Source organism: Hemiscyllium ocellatum, chromosome 28 (genome assembly GCF_020745735.1).
Source record: "Hemiscyllium ocellatum isolate sHemOce1 chromosome 28, sHemOce1.pat.X.cur, whole genome shotgun sequence".
In the NCBI taxonomy this organism is placed as follows: Eukaryota; Metazoa; Chordata; class Chondrichthyes; order Orectolobiformes; family Hemiscylliidae; genus Hemiscyllium; species Hemiscyllium ocellatum.
In genome coordinates, this window is record NC_083428.1 from 39321958 (window position 1) to 39346046 (window position 24089).

The following is a 24089-nucleotide window of genomic DNA, read 5'->3' on the forward strand; positions in this document are numbered from 1 at the left end:
TACAAACCAAACTATAACTTTAGTTTGCAGCTAGCAATCTGGAGGCATTAAAATACATGCACTGCTATAATTCCTTCTCTTTCCACCAGCCAAACGGGTCAGGTTTAAATTACAAAGAAACTCTGGCCAACGAAGTTTCAGTCTTTAAGAAGTCAAAGGGTTTAAACTAAATTCACCAACACAGCCAACACTTTTAAAAGGCAGAAAGTGCTGGGCCCAGCAGGTCTGGCAGCATCCATGAAGAGAGAAACAGCGTTAACATTTCAATTCCAGTATGCTTCTTGTTTGGAACTTTGGAATTTTTTTTATTCAATTCATGCATTATAGCTACGTCACCCAAAGGAGTAGGAGATTTAATCTTAGTGATAATAGTTTTAGTATCGAATTATAAATGATTGTCATAAAACTTTTGTCTTTAGCCAAATGTTAAGCCTACATTAAGCAGGCTAAAAAAGTATTTCAGTCTTGATTTGGTTTATTATTGTGATGTGCACCCAAGCACAGTGAACAGTTTTGTTTTGTATGCATTACAGGCAAATCATAAAATATGAAGGCATACAGATCACAGGGTGATAGAACAGAATGAGACACACAAAGTTACAGTTGCACAGGAGGTGTACAAACGCAAGATTAACATTAGATTTGAAATGGGAGGAGTCCATTCAGTAGTCTAATAACAGAGGGGAGAAAGCGGTTCTTAAATAGGTTGGTATGCGTGTGCTTGAAGTTTTTGCATCTTCTGCCTGAGAGGTTGTTTCAGGGTAGGAGGAATCTGTGACAACGTTGGCTACATTTCCACAAGAAATGTAGATGGAGTCAATGATGGAAGATTGGCATGTGTGATGGTCTGACCTATGTTCACAACTCTGTGATTTCTTACAGTCTTGGGCAGAGCAGTTGCTGTACCAAGCCATGATGCACCCAGAAAGAATGCTTTCACCGTCATATCTGTAAAAGTTGGTGAGGATCCTTACGGGCATGCTAAAATTCTTTAGCCTTCTGAGGTAGAAGAGGTGCTATTGTACCTTAAAATCCACAGATATTTTATTTCTCTACTTGTCCCAGTACCGTTCTCTTTTACCTTGCACTAATATTCACTTTGTTTTTATCTCCCTCCTTCAACTCTATCTCGGATTTATCCACGCTTTTCTTATCTCTGCAGATGTTAAATCTTCTCTCTCTAGTTTCTTCCAATTCCGACAAAAGGTATTCACAACCTTGTTTCTCCCTCTACAGGCCATCTGACCCTAGCTATTCCAGGATTTTCTAATTACAATATAGTAGATTTCCTTGTAGTAATTTTGAGTGCCACTGATATGATGTTAGTCATAACCTGATCAGTTAACTGATTTGATTCATCACATGTACCAAGAGACCGTGAAAAGTATTGCTTTCCATGCTAACCGGACAAATGATTCCTTCCAGAGTACATCAAGGGAATAGAACAGAATGCAAAATGTAGTGTTACAGCTATAGAGAAGATGCACATAAAGATCAACTCTAATATGAGAGGTCTATTCAGTCCGATAATGGAGGGGTGGGAATCTTTTGTTATGTGATTTCAAACTTTCATATCTTCGACCCAAGGTGGGAGGGGTCCTTGATTATGTTGGTGGCTTTCGTAAGAGAGCAGGAGGTGCAGATGCAGTAAATGGTAGGAAGGCCGGTTTTCGTAATGGATTGGACTGCGTTCACAACTCTAATTTCTTGCTGTCTGGGAAAGAGCAGTTGCCATGTCAAGCTGTGATTCATCTGGGTAGAATGTATTCTATGGTGCATCTATAAAAATGGGTAAGTGTCATTGTGAACAAGCCAATTTTTTTTTAGCCTACTGGAGGAAGGAGAGGCCTCTGTGAGCTTTCTTGACTGTAGCATCAAGGAAGATGGACCAGGATAGAGTTGTTGATATTTACTCCTAGGAACTGGAATCTCTCGAACACCTCCATTTCAGCACCATTGATACACAAAAAGATGTGTTCTCCCCTCTGCTTCCTGAAGTCAATGACCAGCTCCTTCCTTTTGCGGATAATGGAGGAGCAATTGTTGTCTTTACACCATACTGCTAAGCTCTCCATCTCCTTCCTGTACTCTGTCTTATTGCTGTTTGAGATGCAACCTATTAAGGTGGAATTTGGCCACACAGTCATTACAAATATAGTAAAGGGCTGAGTTCGCAGCCTTGCGGGCATCGGTGTTGAGAATTATTGTGGAGTAGGTGTTGTCGTGTTGTCACTTACCCTTACTGATTGATGCCTGTGGTTCAGGAAGTCAAGCATCCAGTTGTTGGGGGGGGAGCGGAGCAGAGTCCTAGCTCGGAATTTGGTTGGGGATTATGGCGTTTACGGTGGAGCTAAAACCAATAAACGGGAGTTTACAGGAGTCAATACGTGTCCTTATTATCCAGAGATTCCTGGGATAAGTGTAGAACTAGGGAGATGGGCATTTGCCATGAACTTATTGCAATGGTAGGCAAATTGTAATGGATCAAGGCAATCTGAGAGCTGGAGCTGCTATATGGCATTACTAATCTCTTGAAGCATTTCATAATAATAAGGGAAGTTAGAGCTACTGGGTGGATGTCATTACAACACGTTGGTCAATTTTTCTTTCCCACTGGGATGATAGTGGTCTTCTTGAAGCAGGTGGGAACCTCATATCAGAGTAAAGAGAGGTTAAAGACATCTGTGAATATTCCAACCAGCTGATCCATACAGGATGTGAGCATATGGCCGGAACCCCATCTGAGCCAATTTTTACGGGTGTACCCTCAAGAATGTCCATCTAACATCTGCAATAGTGACTGTGGGTACAGGTGCACTCAAAGCCAACGGGCCAAGTGGCATCATTTCACTAACCTTCTATTCAAAATGAGCATAAGAGTCACTATGAGCAAAAAGAGCTCATCAGCAAGAGATGCATTGTCGTCAGCAATTCTGCTTGACTTCACTTTGTAGCTCATTATATAATGCAAGCCTTGCCACAGTAGATATGTGCGCTCATGTGGTTAGTCTAGGATTCTAGTTTGGCCCAGCATTCTCTGAAAGGCTTACGTTAGTATTTTGCCCCAAAGGTCACACTTTGCCAAGTAGCTGCCACAGCAAAGTGATCGATAATGAAGAGACAGCAAAAATCTACCACTACTGAATGGATAGGAGGAGGAGGGTAGGAGAGGGAGGTAAAAGGACAGGCAGGGCACAAACAACAGGAGAAAGGGCATATGAGGGAGGGGATTAGAAGAGGGGGTATTTGTAGCCAGATTTGGTGCAAGTGCGAAAGAGGAGTGAAAGATGTCACCAGAAAACAAGGTAGGTCAGTGAAAGGGAGAGCCAGTGAATCACTGGGGGTATTGAGTGAGTGCAAAAGGGCCAGAAAAAGGATAAGGGTGGACAGAAAGCAAAAAATACGTGCAAACGCAAATTGAAGACAGTTTATACTTAAGGTGCTGAAACTGTAGCTTTGCATGTATGTTTTGTGGCATAGTTTAGTGAAATAGTTTCTCTCAACTGTCACCTTAGTGTTAATTTTATTTTCAAGAGTTTAATCTGCAAGCTCTAAAAAAGAAATGTTTGGCTCAGGATTTTAAATGTTTAGCGGACCTTGCTGTTATCTACGGTTAATATTATCTGCTGAATAGATAAAACCATGATGTCCAAAAGAATTTCAATCTTTTAAAAACCACTTTGCTTGCAGAGTTTCTTGGCAGGTTAAAATCTTATACGTTTGCACTTTATATGATACAAGCTTTTAAAATACCAACTTAATAACTAATTTCAGGTTTCATAGCCTAAAAGTCCAAGGGCAATTACATTGGAGTAAATTATTTAATTTTTGATAAGTATCACCAAGTGACATACATCAAAATATGAACAAAGCTTTGCAATAGCAACCGTTTTTTTATTTTAAAAAGCCATCGGGATATTGGTGCTTGGGAACACAACAAATCTAAATCAATGATGCAAAACCGGGCTCATATTGAATTGGCAGCTGGTTCTTCCATACCAGAGTACTTTTATTCCACTGTAGTTCGTAGAATTACAGTTCAAACTATTGTTGGAGATTTGTTTCACATATTTGTGGTGGCACAGTGATTAACACTGCAACCTCACAGCAACAGGGACGCGGGTTCGTTCCAGCTTCCAAACTCTGGAGTTTGCACATTCTCCCTGTATCCGCATGGGTTTCCTCTGGGTGCTCTGGTTTCCTCCCACAGTCCAAAGATGTGCAGGTTAGGTGAATTAGCCACGCTAAATTGCCCAGTGTTCAGTGTTATGAAGTTGAAGGCAAGTACCTTTGAGAGAGAATGAACGGTATTCTGAACGGAGAGCTTACAAACACCTGTATATATGACTAGATGGCAGTCCCAGAGCGTAGGGGAAAATTGAAAATATGTAACATTTGGCTGTGAAATGGATATCTGAGTTGGCTACTGTTCTGACACCAACTCAAATTTAATGAGTTTAAATTATGCCCCAGGATATCAAAACCCAATAGCGTTTGAATTTATTGTTTTGCCAACATTGAACTAATGAGACAACCCCAAACTGGAGATTTAAAATTGTGGACATTTTGAAAATTGCAAAGAGAGCAACTACCATCAAGACAGACCCAAGAAATTAGTAAATGCTCTCTATTAAAAGGTACCTTTTCACATGAAACATATTTGCAGTAATATACGACCGGGGGATCTTCAACTGGAAGAAAAAAGCCAAAGTCAACAGCAGCTGTGTGGTTTTGAAATTAAGTTGCTGTAATTTTAAGGAGTGTTTTATTGGAACAGCACATTGTTAGAGAGTTGGAGGCATGTAATAAGCAGTTAAGAGAAAGGGGGGGCTTAGAGTTGTGAATACTTGTTGTTTAATATTCACTGTTAGAGTTTAAAAAGATTGATGTTATTTTCTTTAAATAGTGGAATTTGGGAGTTCTCTCACTTATTTTAACAGATTACCAGGCAAGGTCAGCTTTTCTGTGCGTTTGGTTGAATTAACAGAAGGGTTCACCACTGTGTCATAGCATCAGGGATGTGTAGATTAGTTGCATTAGTCAGGGGAAATGGATCTGGATGGGTTACTGTTCAGAGAGTCGGTGTGGACTTGTGGGGCCAAATGGCCTGTTTCCACACTCTAGGAATTCTATGATTCTAAGATATTTGCTATGTATTATGTAGTAAGTTACACATTTGGTGAGAAAATGATAAATCTTAACATTTTACAAGTTAATGGAAAGAAATATGACGCAGTATTTTGAAGGCTGTTGCTTCTCCAGGAGACTATTGAATGCCATTGAAGCTGACCAATTTCACTCCATTTACTCGATGCTCAATGACATGTTTCAATCAAAAGCTCACAACACCATACTATACCAAAACGGCATCTATTTACAACACTAGCTAACCTCTGAGCAGGATTGCCAATTTAATGCAACATTAAGTCGCAAAAAAACCACCACACTTTTAGAAATGGGTAAATTCAGTAAAAACGTAAAAATGACTCTTGGGCTGCTCCATATCACTACTCAGAGGAGGAAGCCTCTTCATCATCATCAACCCAGAGACAGAAACACACACACACACACACACACACACACACACCTTACAAGGCTCCCCACAACCAAACAACTCCAACAGCTATACTAAATCAGAATCCAAATATCTGGATCCTGTTACTAGGCAACCTTCAGCACTAGAATCCTTCCAAAACCGTCTGCTTGTCTAGCAATTACATTCCATTCATCATTTTCTAACCTTTCTATTTTTCTCCCAAATAACTTGACTTTTTCTAAGTAGCAGTTAATCCCCAGTTCTACTATGTTTTCAATAGAAAAAGTCACATGGTAAATCTTTTGTATTTCAAAAAAATGCCCAAGTCTTCCATTTTCCAATTCTTCTAATCCACAAATATATCACACTCTCACACACACACACACACACACACACACACTTTTTTTTTGTCAGTAATCACCATGAACTGCACCCAAGTTGCATGGTTTTAGAGAGTCATGGAGTCAAACAGATCCTTTGGTCCAACTCATTCAAGCTAACTAGGTTTCCTAGACTGAATTGGCCTCCTTTGCTGGTACTTGATCCACATTTCTGTAAACCTTTCCTATCCACATACCTGTCCAAATGTCTTTCGAAGGTTCTAACTGAACACATCTCTATTACGTAGTCTGGCAGCCCATTCAATACATGCACCACCCACTATATGAAAAAGGTGACCGTCAGGTTCCTTTTTAAATCTTTCCCCTCTTACCTTAAACCTACGCTGTCTAATTTTGGGCTCCCCTACTATGGGGAAAAGACCTCGCCTTTTCCCATCCTCGACACCCCTTTGATTTTATTAACCTCCATAACATCACCCCTCAGCCTCCTACACTCGGGTGAAAAACTTCTGAGTCTAACCACCCTCTTCTTATAACTCAAATCTTCCAGTCTTAGTAACATCCTTGGAAAACATTTTTGCACCCTTTGCATGTGAATAATATCCTTCCTATAGCATGGTGAACAGGACTATATGCAGTACTTCAAATGTGGCCTTACTAATGTCTTGTAGAGCCATAACATGATAGGCCACCTCCCGTACTCAAGGCTCGGATTGTTGCAGGTAGACAGGGTGAAGAGGAGAATATTTGGCAAGCTTGCCTGCATCACTCTTTCAAGGAACTATGGATCTGTACCCCTAGGTCTCTCTCTCCGACAACTTTCCCCAGGGCCCTACATTAAGTGTGCACATCCTGCCTCAGTTTGCCTTATCAAAATGCAATGCTAGAAGGTTCATTAGATTGATCCCAGAAATAGAGAAAGTGAGGACTGCAGATGCCAGAGATCAGAGTAGAGAGTGTGGTGCTGGAAAAGTACAACAGGTCAGGCAGCAATTGAGGAGCAGGAGAATCGACATTTCAGGTGTAAGCCCTTAATCAGAAATGGGCTCATCTTGTGGGGCATTCTAAGATGAGAGATCATAGTCTTCGGATATAATGAGATGTGAGTGGAACAGCACTTTGGGATCAGGGGCCATACTTCCATATACTTAGATTTAGATTAGATTACCTACAGTGTGGAAACAGGCCTGACGGCCCAACAAGTCCACACCAACCCTCCGAAGAGGAACCCACCCTTCTATATTTACCTAACCTACGGGCGATTTAGCATGGCCAATTCACCTAACCTGCACATCTTAAAATAATTAGGAAAAGGATAAGTCTGGTCCACAAGTTAAAGTTTTAAACTGGGGCAAGGCCAATTTTGATGGTGTGAGAAGAGAACGTTCAGAATTGCTGTGAAGGTTCCAGTTCCCAGATCTGCCTTCAGTTGCTCTTTTGTCACGGCAACAATTGAGGTGCTATAATTAACTCCAATCCTCGGAGAACAGCATCAGCATTGGATATCATAAAGGGCAATTTCAACTTCACTGATTGACCATGAATTATACAGGATTGGGGTGATTGTCGGTTTCATATCCAAGACAAAATTTCTTTCCATTGACTTAAATCGAGAGTAATATTGGACAGAGTGCAAAACTAATGGTTCACTAATCCTGTGAATTTGCCAATAAGCCAATTAGGTTGAAATTTCACCTTGGTGAATCAACAGTCCAAGAAAGTGTGTAGAAGATAGTTATGCAACACAGCCAACTCAAGTCGGAGTTAGATTTCCTATTTGTCAGAGCAGGGTCTTTTTTAGTGGAGAAAAAAAAATGTTACTAGGAATCTTCTTGCATCTCTAGGTCCAATGGCTGCCTATATTAGAGACAGTCCACATAAGGTTCATTAGGTTGGTCGGAGGTACGGAGGACTTTTCTTATGAGGTGAGCAGGTTGAGCTTGTATTCATCAGCGTTTAGGTGAATGAGAGGACTCATTACTGAAACATATAATGATTCTTAAGTAGCTTGACAGCGCCAATGCAGAGGGGTTGCTTCCCTTTGTGGGAGGATCTACAATCAGAAGACGTAATCTCAGAGTAAGCAGTTGTCATTTTAAGATACAAGCGAGGAGGATTTGTTTTCTTTCAGAGGGTGGTGATTCAGTAGACTACGTTACCAGAAAGGGCTGACACAAGGCTCAGTCATCAACTATATTCAAGGCCAAGATAGACAGTCAATAAGGGAATCAAGAGTTATGAGGATTAAAGTATGAAAATGGAGCTGAGGATTATCAGATCTATCATAATCTAGCTGAATGGTGAAATGTACTTGATGGGCCAAATATCATACATGTTAGTCTATGGGTTATGATTTTATTTTCCTAAATATTTCCTTTCAAAGTCCTGGTACTTTATGGTCTGGTGTTGTTCAGCAATTATGGTTCTTCAGAGCTCTCAATTAGACCACAGCAGGAAAAAAACATAAGAATTATAATCACAGAGATGCAAAATAAGCTAGTAATAGATCTAAGGCAGTGAACTTCAAGAGCACGTCTACAATGAGGTACACTTCTAAATACAATGAAGGAAGATTTGGTTCATCAATAGCCAATAAGTCTTGCATTTTATAGAACAATGGCAAGTCATCTATATTAATTCAGCAATGTAAATTGTGTCAAATGAAAGAGATTGGGTCTCACTTGCCCACAGTGAAGAAATATTGGTTCTCACAAACTTTTCTCTACTTCTTATCTCCAATTAAAGCTGTGGTAGTATGGGAAGTGCGACGCAACCACCAAGCATACCTACCAGAAGAAAACGAAGGTGGAAAATGACCAGGAAAAATGTACAAGTAGACAATTTTGAAGCCATTCTTTTACACTTGTTACTGAGCTTTTGGGAAAGAAAACCCTTCCGTCAGTTACTTTATTTACCTTACTAAAAACAAAATCCCTCATCACAACTGCACAGCATTCTACCATTGAGGTGATAATTTTAAAACTGAAGCAGCTAGTATAAGATGCCTGTAAAAGTTGCTTCTTTGCACAATCCCAGGAAGCAGTTGATATACTTATTTCCATGTTTAACAATAACATGTAACACAAAATGTGTAGAAAGGGAAAGAAAGAAAACAAAATAGCCTCCAAAGAGATTTCAGCTCGCAAAGAATCAATTGGATAATATCCAATACAACCTGTTTATTGGGAAATGCAACCATACATCATAACATTACCATCATCCAAGGTCTTATACGCTCACCGTAGTGTCTCATCAATTATATAGTTTCTAGCATAGTGATTATCAATAACATTTTTGCAATGAGAATCTTGGACAAAAAACAAGACTTGATGCACTGTAACCTTGGCAGTTAATGACTGGGTTACTGGTTATAGTTTCACACAGTCCTGGCAAAAGTAACTTGCTCTCATCTACACAATTCTTTCCTAAAATAGAGCTGAAAATGTGATGCTGGAAAGGAGCAGCATGTCAGGCAGCATCCAAGGAGCAGGGGAATCGACGTTTCGGTCATGAGCCCTTCTTCAGGACTCAGGATTCCTGCTCCTTGGATGCTGCCTGACCTGCTGCGCCTTTCCAGCAACACATTTTCAGCTCTGATCTCCAACATCTGCAGTCCTCACTTTTTCCTAAAACAGACTAAGGCAGGGGAAGGGAACCTGCGGCCTTCTAGGTCATTGTGTGTGGCCTTTTGAATGGATCCAAATTTTGCAGAACAAATCTTTTATTTTTTATTAATGTTTTTTCGTCCTTTATTATTTTTATTTTAATCTTAAAATGAATGTATTTAAAATACCTGAGTAAAAGAAAATTCAACAAAATAGTCCTCACAGACCGATCGCCACAATTTTTTAAAAAAGTGAATTTTGAAGAATATATAATTGAAGTTTTTTTGGATGTGGCCTTATAGATTACAACTAACATAATGCAGCCGTCCAACATGAACAAGGTTCCCCACCTCTGGACACACGGTTTCTTGTCTTATTCAATCAATACTGATTGTTCACTGTGTATTACTATCATAATTATCAGGCAACCAATACCAGCCCGAGCAAAACAAAAAAATGGCATTAATAAATGACATTTTTAAGAAAAGGTAATTATCTCAGTTTGCTGGAATTACAACTAATATTTTTCTCACGTGAATTATTGCAGGGGATACACCTCCACCTACTGTAAAACCTTCAGCAAACTCTTAGACTAAAGCAAATTTATTACAAGAACATTTCTCAATTCAAAATGTTGCTTCATGTGTTTTTTTTCATCTGAATGGATACAGCTTCCAAATCTTAACGACTTTCCCAAAATTGCCATTGTTTTAAATTAAAGCAATGTTACACTCAAAGCCAATTATTGCCTATGTGCCCCTGGGAGATCCAATTCTCCACGGCTGCACAGTTGATTCCATTTGGACAAACTGGAAGTCACACTTTAGAGTCAAAGAGTCCTTGAAATTCTGTTACATGTCACTGAATTCTGCAGCCCACCTCCTTTGCCTCGTCAATGTCAAAATAAATTTATTATGACAGAATCAACTTAATTGTACACAAATTATTGTGAATCATTCAAGTGCAACAAGACAACATTTAAGCAAAAAGGAGTTAAATGTCCTTTGCCCTCTTCTGCTAGCTTATAAAATTGCATGTGACTTATTCATCAAGATTTGTCAGCCACAAAACCAACCAAAATCCTCTGTGAACAGTCAGTAGAATGTTTGAAAGACCTTCCTTGTTGCAGAAGTACTTTCACGAACAATGTAGACCAGAATATTTTTGTTTTCTTTTACAAGACCATATGTAATCTAAGTCATGACAGAATACTTAAAATATATTTACTTGGATGTTAGCAAAGGAATGCATGTGTCACCCTTTGTCAGATCTCTGGCTAAAGGAGCAATTCCATCCAAGATGACATCACAGCAGCAATACCACACAAAATTTTATTAGCTACTGCTCTGGTCCATTGTTCTACAGGCTGGCGAGTTGTGAGTTCCTGCTCGTGGTGAAGGCTGCTCTAAGTATTTTCTTTCAGCATAGGAACCTATAGCGCTTGTTTAGTCTGGTGCGGTAAATGAAAACTACATCCAGGTCTAACAGAAGAGCCGCTAATCTTTAAGAGGATACAGTTTATTGTAATTCAATGCTCATCTACATGTTATATTGATAATGACAGACATTATTACAGAGACTCTAAAGGAGTACCAGATAGCAGGTATCACTCCATCAAAATTCTAAACTGTTCTGCCCATATGGCCATCTTAGTGGGTGGTGCTTATGGAACTCAACAACAAACTCTTTCAGACCTACATTTCTAAAATACTCACAAGAGTGAGATATTTAAAACGGTAACATTTTCTGCTCCTCACCTGTTAGTTTGGCTGAGTTGGTAGCTCACTCACTAAGCAGTTCTGGATTGAACCTCTAATAGAAGCCCTGCATTTATAAATCCATGTTTGTATTCCAAAGCACTGCATTACAAGAAATGCCATTTTAAAAAAGTGATTATGTCCATTCAGAACCCTGATTGCTTTTGTTCCAAGTGGATTTTGAAGATTCCAGGACACTAAGTTAAGCAGGAAGTGTTCCCAGAATTCTGTCTTTAGCAAGTGCAACAGTAAAATCAACTAGTCAATCACTGAAGCATCTCTTATTTTGAGCAAAGACCTTGTTAAACCGGTTGCTGACGAGAAACAGGCACGTATGAGTTGATGAACTGTTAATAACCTCACATTGGGACTGGAATTCAAGTGTCAAATGAACTTGGACTTTTATACAGAAATCAGTAAGGTGAGGGCAAGAAAAGCAATCTTTGGAAGCAGCCCTAGTTCACAGTAAAACCTCATTCCATGATCTTAAAACAAATAAAGTCAGAGTCATACAGCATGGAATCAGATCCTTCAGTCCAACTCATCCATACCGACCAGATTTCCCAAACTAAACTAATCCAAAATCCCTTTGAACTTTTCAGATTCATGTACCTGTCCAAATGTCCTTCAATTGTACCTGCATCTACCACTTCCTTTGGCAATTCATTCTACATACAAATCACCCTCTTTGTGAGAAAGCTACCCCTCAGCTCCCTTTTGAATTTTTCTCTTCCCACCTTAAAAATATGCTCACTAGTTTGGAACTCCCCCACCATAGGGAAAAGACCTTGGTTATTCACCTTCTCGATGCCGCTCATGATTTTATAAACCTCTATAAAGTCACTCTCAACCTCCTACACTCCAATTAAAAAAAAAGGCCCCATCCTATCCTGTCTATTTTTATAACTTTCACTCAGTCAACACCTTAGTTAATCTTTTTCTGAACCCTCTCCAATTTAATAACACTCTTCCCACAGGAGGGCAACAACTGTATACAGTACTCAAAAAGTGGCCTCACCAACATCCTGCACAACATGACCTTTCAACTCTTCTACTCGATGGTCTCAGCAATGAAAGCAAGCATACTAAACATCTTCTTAACCATCCTGTCTACCTGTGACACAACTTTCAAAGAACTATGCACCTGAATCCCTAGGTGCCTCTGTACAGCAACACCAACCAGAGCCCTATCATTAACAGTATAAGTCCTGCCTTGCTTTATTTTACTGATGTAATAAACTCCATCTGCCACTCCTCAGCCCATTTGATCAAGATCGCTTTGTAATCTTAGATAACCTTCTTCACTTTGTCAACTATACCAACAAAGAGATGGGTGTAAGGACAGGGCTGAGAATATTGCTGAAGCACTGGCATGGACAGTAGAGTCAACAGGACAAAGGAATGGACATTGGGTGAAAACCTGATAGGTGCCAGAGTCTGAGAGATTATACATGATATTAGTAGGGTGGTGATCACCTGAAATAGAATCAGATAAATTGAATTCAGGAGAAAAGTACCAAAGAAGGTCCAGTGAATAAAGGACATTGGCGGAAATATGAAACAAAACCAATGAACTACTCCAAATCGAGCTGATTGAAAGGAATGGTGCAAAGACAGTCATCACAGCACTGACTGTAGCACGGTAGCTTACTAAAATTGAAACAAAAACAAATGCAGAAAGGCAGCATCACCAGGACTCCGAGAGGTTTCCACATCAACAAATGTCTTTAACAAGGAGACCTAGGAGCGCAGGTTCATAACTCCTTGAAAGTGGAGTCGCAGATAGAGAGGATAGTGAAGGCGGCATTTGGTATGCGTTCTTTTATTGGTCAGAGTATTGAGGTACAGGAGTTGGGAGGTCATGTTGCAGCTGTACAGGACATTGGTTAGGCCACTTTTGGAATATTGCGTGCAATTCTGGTCTTCCATCAGAAAGATGCTGTGATTATTGAAAGGGTTCAGAAAAGATTTACAAGAATGTTGCCAGGGTTGGAGGATTTGAACTATGGGGAAAGGCTGAACAGGCTGGGGCTGTTTTCCCTGGAGCGTCAGAGGCTGAGGGGTGACCTTATAGAGGTTTACAAAATTATGAGGGGCGTAGATAGGGTAAATAGACAAATTCTTTTCCCTGGAGTCGGGGAGTCCAAAACTAGAGGGCATAGGTTAGGGTGAGAGGGGAAGATATAAAAGAGACCTAAGGGGCAACTTTTTCACGCAGAGGGTGGTACCTATATGGAATGAGCTGCCAGAGGATGTGGTGAAGGCTGGTACAATTGCAACATTTAAGAGGCATTTGGATGGGTATATGAATAAGGTGGTTTTGGAGGGATATGGGCCAGGTGCTGGCAGGTGGGACTAGATTGGGTTGGGATACCTGGTCAGCATGGAGGGGTTGGACCGAAGGGTATGTTTCTACACTCTACATTCCTATGACTCTAAGTGGGGAATGCCCCAAAGTTTACACTTAGCAATTACACAAACATCCTTTCCAACAGCATCCCCGCGCACAGGCTACAGAATGAACTGTATGTTATTCATTCCTGGACCAGCGCCGACATCTAACAAAGGAATTCCAGCAGGAATGCATCACTGAGCTGAAACAAATCAAGAACAAATGGAGTTCTGGGACCCACAGGAGTTGGTTGAGGGAAGCTGACGGAGAGAGAGAGAGAGAGAGAGACTGATGGGTCCCGTCAAGGAAGTCCTAAGCATTGATTATTTTATTCAACTCAGTTACCAAGATTTGCACCAAATGGACAAAAAATGTGAATGAACTTCTAGATGACAAGGACTATACCCAAAACGGGTGATGGAACCGCAAGATACATACTTTGGCAAAATAATGGAGTTTGGATGACAATTACCCTTTGCAATCAATTTTTAACTGTAAAGCACTAATGGAAAGGGCAATGGAAGCAGGTGCAACACTAATTTTCAGAAGGATTCCCAGAAGTATTGAGCAGAAGCAGAACAATTGGAGTGCACAGGAATTAATCAACAAAGGACAGCTCTTTCAAGAATTAGAAAAAAAGTGGACCTCAAGGCCTCTTTCTATGTTGCATCATTTCATGCCTGAATTCAAGATCAGGGTCACAAAATTGTTTGGTGCAAAAGTAGACCACTTGGCCCATCATGCCTACCACATCAAACACATTCAAGGAATATACAAAAAATACATAAGTCTGAAATAAAAACAAAAAAGTGCAGTATCGATTCAAGTGTCATCTGATCACTGAGAAACTGATTTTCAAATGTCATCTCATCTGGGAGAAGTTAGAAAACTAACAGTTTTGAAGTTACCAATTCTATTTCTCAAAGATATATAAAAGTGCCTTTTTGAGGAACAGGCGGTGAACACCAGCATCAAAGATAAATAAATAAAAGCAAATTACTGGAGATGGTGGAATCTGAACTGGATTCAAGAGGATGGATGGTAAATGCAAGCTCTGCTAACAATACAATTGTCCCAAAAATGAACCGAAAATACAATATTGTTGGGTGATTCCTCCACCTGTGGTGATGATGCACAACAGCCTGGGGTACCAGTCATACTAATAAGCATTTCTAATTTGTTTCTCTTGTGGTTTAACACAAGAATGTTTCTTGAGTGCAGAGCCATAATTGTTATTCTATCCAGAAAGATTGCAATAATGATGAACAGTGAATAAATATTTTCTGATTACACTTGAGATTCAAATAATGCTAGACAATTCCCTAGCTTTGTACGCAACATGCTATGGCACCTTTTAAAAAGGTGCCTGTTTTATTGTTAATTTGACATAGAATATTTTCAACAGCTTTTGCTCCTAGATTTCCTGAAAAGGATTTCTGGGAAACAATCCCTTGAACTGCATTGCATTCACCACAGTTATTCTGACGCAGTCCGTGGTACAAAGGGTCAATGGTAATCTATAGGCATTTAAAAAATAAAAGGGAAAAATTGCGGATACTGGAAATCTGAAATAAAAACAAAGTGGAAGGAAAACTCAGCAGATCTGACAGCATCTGTGGAGAGAGAAACAAGAGTTAACGTATCAAGTGTGATGTGGTGATTCTTCAGAACTGGTTGAGTTCTTAAGGTCATTGCTGCTAGACTGAGCATATGGCAGGTCCTGAGAGAACCAAAAAGAGTGAAAGGCATACTAGACTTCATCTTCATCAATTTGCCTGCCAACGGTAGATCTGTCCATTACAGTATTGGTAAGACTGCATCGCCCAGTTCTTATAAAGGCAAAGTCCCATCTTCACATTGAGAATGCCTCCCATTATGCTATATGGCACTATCGCCACAGCAACTGAGCCAGACTTTGAAAAGATCGAACAAGAATAGACACCCATGAGATAATGTGGGTCATCAGCAGCAAAATATGCAAACCGCATGGTGTAGCACATGCCCCACTCTACCATGACCATCAAGGCAGGAAATCAACCGTGGTTCAATGAAGAGTGCAGGCTGGCATGCCAGGGGTAGCATCAGGCATGATCTAAACAGGAGGGGTATCCGGATGAAGCCACAATACAGGATTACTTGTCTGCCAAAGTAAGCAGTGAAAGATAGAGGTAAACATTTCCACCAATAACAGATCAGTTCTAAGTTCTGCAGCTCTGCCACATCTAATCACGAACGGTGGAGGACAATGAAACAACTCACTGGAGGTGGCAGCTTCACAAACATCCCAATCCTCAGTTTTGGGGGAACCCAACACATCACAGCAAAAGATAAGGCTACAAAGTTCAAAGAACCCTCTGCTCCATCCCCTATCTACTATTTTGAAAATCAGATCACAATGCTGTGCTGCTCCTTATTTACAAACAGAAATTGACATGTGAGGACCCAGTAAGGAAAGTAGTGCAGTGTTGGCCTGATTCAATGGAAGGGCTTCTATGGGACTGCTTATAGCGAGTTGACTGGTCAATATTCAAAAACTTAGCATACTACCTAAACATGTATGCCACCACTGCTACAAACTTCATTAGTAAATGTGTGGAAGACTGCACGCCAAAGTAGTTAATCCAAATGTTCCCTGGAAACCATGGATTAACTGGGAGATCTTATCCTTACTGAAGTCCAGGTCTGAGGCATTCAAGTCAGGCAACCCTGACCTACACAGGAAATCCAGGTACAACCTTTACACAGACAACAGATGTGCCAAACAGCAATATTAAACTAAGCTTCAGACCCAGACTAACCACACAGACACGTCACTTGTGGTAAAGCATACATGACAGAACAGCTACAACGTGAAGTCAAACAGAATTACAGGCAACAATACATCCCTACTCGATGAGCTCAATGCATTCTACACTAGCATGAAACAAAAAGTCAGTGAAACAAAATCACCTGTCCCAAAATTCTCAGACGTACTTCTATCCACAGTCCCTGCCACAGACATCAGATCAGCCTACTTGAAAGCAAACCCACAGAAAACTTCTATCCTGGATTCAGTACCCAGCCGTGCACTCAGATCCTATACGGATCAGCTGGCAGCAATATTCACTGATATCTTTAATCTCTCCACACTTCAATCTGAAGTCCCCACCTGCTTCAAGATGGCCACCATTATCCCAGTGCGAAGGAAAAATCATGCAGCATGCCTCAGTGACTACTGCCCCATGGCTCTGACCTCCATTGTTATGGAGTGATTCAAGGGGTTAGTCATGGCTCATATCAACTCCAGCCACCTAGGTTGCCTTACTTCTTTGCAATTTGTCTTATGATACAAAAGGTCCACGGCAGCTGCCATCTCCCTGGCCGTCCACTAATCTCTGAAACATCTGGATAAGGAGACCTACATCAAGTTCCTACTTATTAATTATAGATTCCCCCACCAACATCATATTTCCAAACAAACTCATCTCCAAACTCAGATCTAGGTCTTTTTTTTCTCTCTCTCTCTCTTCCTTCTCTAAATGGATCCTCATCATTTTGGCCTACAGACCAGATTGGTAAGAAAAGGCAAGAAAACCTCCTCCACCATAATCCTCAAAACCAGTGTCCTGCAAGGCAGCATGCTCAACCCACTACTGTATTCCTTATACACACACGACTATGGCCAAATTCCAGCCCAACCTCAAGTTCGCTAACACCACGGTTGTAGATCTGGTCTCAAAACAACAATGAGACAGAGTACAGGAAAGAGATTGAGTGCTTAGCGACATAGTCGAAAGGCAAAATTTCTCCATTAATGAAGTATTTGCAACAGTTTTCAGCTAGAAGTGCCCAGTATATGATCCATCATGGAGTCCTCCAGTGATCCCCAGCATCACAGATACCAGTCCTCAGCCAACTCAGACGACTCCATACATTACCAAAAACCAGTTGGAGGCAATGGATACTGAAAAGGCTACGAACCCTGATAACATTCCAGTATTGGCACTGAACACTTGTGCTCCAGAATCTGCTATACGCCAAGCTAAGGTGCTCCAGTTCAGCTGCAATATTAGCATCTACTTAACATGGAAAATTGTCTAATAATCCTGTGCATAAAATGCAGCACAAATATAATCTGGTCGATTACAGCCCTATCAGTCTATACTCAATCATCAGTAAAACTGCGAAAAATGTCATTAGCAGAGCTATCAACGGTACTTGCTCAGCAATAATCTGCTCAGGATGTTCAGTTTGGATTCCACCAGGCCATTCAACTCCTGACCTCAAAAGAAACTTAGGGGGAGGCAATGGTTTAGTGGTTTTCTTACTGGCCTCTTAACCCAGAGACCCAAGTAATGTTCTGGGGACCGGGGTTCAAATCCTGTTTCCGCAGATAGTGGAATTTGAATTCAGTAATTATCTTGATCAAGAGTCTGTGATGACCAAGAATCCATTGTAGATTGTTGAAGAACCCATCTGGTTCACTAATGTCCTTCCTTATCTGGTCTGGCCTACATGTGACTCCAGACCCACAGCAATATGGCAGATATTTAACTGGCTGCTGTGATGGGCAATAAATGCTCTTTATCCAACAACACCCCCAACCCAAGAATGAGTAAAAAAGCTGAGGGTGAGGTTAGTGTGCCTGCCCTTGATGTCAATGCCACATTTGACTTGACCAAATGCTCAATGAGCCCCTGCCAAAAGAGAGTCAACGTGAATTCAAGGCAGGTGGGATGGAGTCATATCTGGCACAAAGGAAGATGGTTGTATTTGTTGAAGGTCAGTGATCTCAGCTCCAGAACATCTCTGCAGGGGCTCCTCAGGCCCAAACATCTTCAGTTGCTTCATCAATGCTTTCTTGCATCGTAAGGTCAGAAAGTGGGAGGAAAATGGCAAAACACTGCTCCTTAGACAGCAGCTTCCAAATCCATGACCATTGCCATCTAGAAGAACAAGGGCAGCAGATACATGGGAACAACCAGCAACTGCAAGCTCCCCCCAAAGCCACAAACCATCCTGATTTGGAAATAGATCACCTTCTTCAGTGCTGCAAAATCCTGGAACTTCTCTCGAAACTGCATGGTGGCTCTATCTACACAGACTGCAGAAGCTCATCGGCACTATCTCAAAGTCAATCTGGAATGGCAGTAAATGCTGGCCCAGCCATAAAACCCATCTCATGAATGAATGAATAAAAAAAAGATATGGCCTTGGTGTTGATGTGCCCTGCTAGAAGTAAATTCATAAGGAAAGGAAAGGAATTTGTGAGCTGAATGCCATCAATGACAAAGCTTCAGGCCTTCTATTTGAGTTCTTGGATGGAATTAGCAAAACAAAATATTTTAATTACTTGAGGCCTGACTGAATTGGACAACTTTCAGAAAACAGACAGACACTCTACAAAATAATACATCATGAGCTCTCCTACATTATATGAAGGATTGACTAAATTCAATTTGGGGATCCTTGGTTTACCAGAATTTACGTTGCTGGTTGTGCTAATGTGTCTTTATGAACAAGCCCCTGGTTGCCTGATGCTTCTATAGCAGGAATAATTGGATACTGTCCTGCTAACTTTAACAATGGAACTAAATATATCCACTTTCCTGCTATATTTTAAGCTTATAAATTGAAATGTCTCTGACAACTGAATCATTTTGTTCATTACATCGTTCTATTTACAAAAATCTATTTAATATGTTACGGATCAAACTTCCACAGAAGCAAAGCACTTCTCTTATACAGTAACTCTTTCAACCACAGTAAATGACATCAATTGAGCTACATCTCACAAAAACATTAATATGGCATTTGTTTTCTGCTTATATATTACATATATAATATATATGTTATACATCAGTATCTGCATACAGATATAATCGAAGTAGCATCCTAGGCAACTGTTGTTACTAAGTCTAGCCTAACACCACAAATAACCTACCCTATCAAAGGGAATGCTGTACTTCTTCAGTATGGAAGGCGATATAAGAGTCATTTTGTGCCGAAGAAATGCATCACATCCTTGAGAACTGCCTGGGAAGAAGCCTGCAAAAAAGAAAAACAAAAACAAAAGAATGGATCATATTTTTGCCAATTCATTACACTATAATATCTAACTACATAGCTCCAGTATAATCAGTTTTCTTTCTGAAGGATAGTCATTTGCATTCTGCTATTTCACCTCAGGTGCAATAATACAACAACGCCAATGTTCCTTCCTTTCTCTCAAATGTTTTTCCCCCTCCTCCTGATGTTATTAGAAACAGAAGAACATGAGTAGGCCATTCATCCTATCAAGCTTATTCTACCCTTAAGTTACATCATGGTTGATCATCAACCCCAGTGCCACTCTCCCACACTATTGCTACATCCAATGATATCAGTAGTCTCCACAAATCTATAGATTTGTATTTTGAACATACTTAATGATTGATTGTTGTCAGGTCTCTGGGGTAGAGAGAACTTCAAAGATACACCATACCTTCACTGGAATCTTAAATGGTCTACTTGCCTTGACATGATGTTTTCTTAGTTTTAAGCAGGGAAAATATCTCCTCTACGTCAACTGTTTCACTCCCTGCAAGTATGTTTTCAGCATCAATGACATCACCCTTCATTCTTTGAGACTCTAGTGAATACAGACAGTCTCCTCAATCTTTCCTCAGAACACAATCCAACCAATCCAGGGATTAATGCGGTGAATCTCTATTGCATTCCCTCGATGGCTTACATGTGCTTCCTTAGATAAGGAGCCTAAGATTGTGTACACTACTCCAGGTGAGTACTGTGTTACCAAGACAAAATTTATCATTGGGTGGGGGCACCCTTCAGCATCTACTCTCCCAACACCAGCTAAGAATCATTCTTTGTTTTCTCAATGTGTACTGACTCATTTACAAGAGGTAAAAGGCTTGACAGGCTACACTGTGTACTCCTGCTCCTGTTTCTCATGTTTTATAACAGTTATCTGTTCAGTTAAAATGCTAGATTATCAAACACATTAATATTCACAGACAGGCAGAATTTGCGAGAAGAGCTCAGAGTTAGCGTTTTGTGGCATGAGACCCTTCCTCAGAACTCCGGAAGGGGGAATTCTGAGGAAGGATCACTCGACTCGAAACGTTAACTCCGATTTCTCTCCACAGATGCTGATCTTTTCCAGCAACTTTTGTTTTGTTTATGATTTACAGCATTAGCAGTTCTTTTGGTTTTTGTACAATAATATTCACATCTGGTTCATCATTGTCCCTCACAGTAACAACAGAAAATGCTGGCTTTCAACTTAATGCCACATAATCGTAACATTCAATCACATTTAAAATCCCGATCGATTCCATTACTGGAAAGGATCGTGCGATGGTGGCGGATATTACAGCTGACAGAAAAATGCATCACTGCTGACCTTAACTAAATTTTTAATTTGAATCAGGTTTTCTACTGCATCAGTCAGAATGGAGCTGGAATTCAAAGCCTCAGTACCACATATCTGGAGTTAATTTATTAAGCCCCATAAAGGATGTTTTTATTTTAAATTGCAAATAGAGATTGCGCAAAATTATCAACCAAGAAAAATTTTCAACTTATCGCATCAACACTATGAAAAGGAATTTGTGGTTCCACTGACAGCAAAGTTTAGCACTGATCAGCATGGCTGTGCAAAACTGACAGCAACTTTGGGCATTCACACACAGCTAAAAGCAGAAATCAAGAAGTTACTGCCACTGATAGCTTGTGCATCCAGAGTGTACAGTCTGCTGCAGTCTTTGCAGATACAACTTACATGGTACAATAAACATTTGACAAAATTAAACATTTTAACATCCCATTCACACTTAAAAACCATTAAACTTTGGGCTCTCGGAACTTTTAATGTTTTACATGGTGAACCACCTATTTAGCTCAGAAATCCTAACTTTCAAAATCTAGAATGTAGTTTGTCTATTTCATGACAAGAAATTAATCGATATTTAAAGTGATGTTAGGAAAATTAAATCTGTCATAATCTAGTGAATAAACAGTAACTGCAATGCATTAGACTTAACATCGCCCATTTTGGTTACGGGGACTCGCTGTAACTTAAGAGATATAAAACAGTGCACTGACTGCTACTGAAAATATGGAATCTGTGAGAACAACAAATCAAATTTATCAAGCTGTTTAAAAAGATCTTTGCACTAAATTGCAGAAACAATAACTTGCTGTAGTATAACCAAATCTGTAATGAGTATGCAAAGCACACGAAAGTCATGCTCTTTAACATACACTATTTGAAGGAGGAGCCAGGCAGTGAGGTGCCATTTTCATTCAATTTGTACATTCTGGCCCGATAGAATAAAGCTTCCAAAAAAAAATGAAGCCTAGAATCGATCCCATGATTAATTGACCCATATGGTGTAGAATTTAATAAACTTTGAAGAAATAAGATAATAAGAATATTTTAAACAACATTTGTGTTTTATTGTCAAATGGTTTAAAAAAAGTTATCAAATTGAACCACTTTTAAAAAAGGTCACATTACTCGACATCTAACCTTTAGCTCAGTGCATCAATATAGATTCAATTGTAAGAACGCAGTATTTGGGTGTAATTTACAGCCAGACCGTACAAACAACAGAAACAAAATGCCAGGGAAAAGGGCAAATAAAAGATCTGACTTAAATGTGTTATTTTAGTTTAAAAAAGCATACTTGATGTTTAAAATGAGAATTGAATGGGGAAATGCTCAAAAGTAGTAATAGAACCAGTACAAATGTTTATTTGGTTAGGGGGACTTTAACAGTTAATGGACATTTTTTCAGACTGGAGGTCCGTGATCAACAGTATTCTGCAGGGATTGGTGCTGGGCTCACTGTTGTTTGACATTTATATAAATTATCTGGATGAAAATACAGTAAACATGGTTAGTAAGTTTTTAGAATGACAGACATAGGTGATGATGCACTGGACAGTGAAGGTTATCTCAGGAGTACAACTGGACCTTGATCAGATGAGCCAATACGCCAAGGAGTGGCAGGTGGAATTTAATTTAGATAAATAAGCGGTCTTACATTTTAGTAGAAAAGAAAAGGCAGGACTTGCACAGCTAATTGTAGGGCCCTGGGGAGTGTTGTCGAACTAACAGACCTAGGGTTCAGGTACATAGTTGCATTACAGAGAGAGAATTGTTAATGCGGCATTTAGCACACAAGAGACAGATGTACAGCAGGGAAATAGACCCTCTAGTCTATTGCCCATGCCAACCAGATATCCTGAATTAATACAGTCCCATTTGCCAGCACTTGGCACATAGCCCTCTCAACCCTTCCTATTCATGTACCCATCCAGATGCCTTTCAAGTGCTGTAATTGTACCAGCCTCCACTACTTCCTCTGGCAATTTATTCCATACACATACCACCCTTTGCATGGGAAAAAAAAATCATTCCTCTCACCTTAACCTATGCCCTCCAGTTCTGAACTCTCCCACCCCAGGGAAAAGACTTTGTCTATTTCTCCTATCCAAGTCCCTCGTGATTTTACAAACCTTTACAAGGTTATCTGTCAGCCTTCGGTGCTGCAGAGAAAACAGCCCCAACCTATTCAGCCTCTCCCTACATCTCAAATCTTCCAACGCTGGTAATATCCTTGTAAATCATTTCTGAATCCTTTCAAGTTTCACAACATCCTTCCTATAGAAGGGAAACCAGAATTGCACACATTATTCCAAAAGTGGCCTAACCAATGTCCTGTTCAGCCGCAACATGACCTCCCAACTCCTATACTCAATGCTCTGACCAATAAAGGAAACATACCAAACACCACCTTAACTACCCTTTCTACCTGTGACTCCACTTTCAAGGAACAACGAAGCTGCATTCCAAGGTTTCTTTGTTCAGCAACACTCCCTAGGAACGGACCATTAAGTCTAAGTCCTGCCCTCATTTGCCTTTCCAAAATGCAGTACCTCAAATTTATCTAAATTAAAATCCACCTGCCACTCCTCAGCCCATTGGTTCATCTGTTCAAGATCCTGCTGCACTGAAGTGTCCTTCACTGTCTACCACACCTCCAACTTTGGTGTTATCAACAACCTTTCTAACCATACCTCCTATGTTCACATCCAAAACATTTACATAAATGATAAAAAGCAGTGAACCCAGCACTGATCCTTGTGGCACACAACTAGTCACAGGCCTCTCGTCTGAAAAGCTACCCTTTACCACCATCCTCGATCTTCGAATCAGTTCTCATCCTCTATCTTCGAATCAGTTCTATATCCAATTGGCTAGTTCTCCCTGTATTCCAATGTGATCGAACTTTGCTAACCAGTCTACCATGATAAACCTTGTTGAACTTTTTACTGAAGTCAATATAGATCACGCCAACTGCTCTTCCCTGATCAATCCTCTTCAATAGATGGGGGAGATTCAAAATAAGTGTTTTGCATCAGTCTTTACCATGGAGGCGGCAATGGAAGATGCGGAATGCATGAAAATAG

General features: G+C 40.2%; 1 protein-coding gene across 4 annotated transcripts in view; it reads right to left on the minus strand.

Moving 5' to 3' along the window:
* kdm4b (lysine (K)-specific demethylase 4B) overlaps positions 1-24089 on the minus strand; it is a 509300-nt gene that overhangs the window by 285137 nt on the left and 200074 nt on the right. For 3 of the 4 annotated variants that reach the window (XM_060846205.1, XM_060846207.1, XM_060846206.1), the window contains exon 8: positions 19555-19658. In XM_060846205.1, coding sequence (XP_060702188.1) covers positions 19555-19658 — 104 coding nt within the window. Of the gene's footprint in view, positions 1-3982; positions 4289-19554; positions 19659-24089 lie in introns of those variants that run through there. The other variant, XM_060846209.1, reaches the window with a different exon arrangement.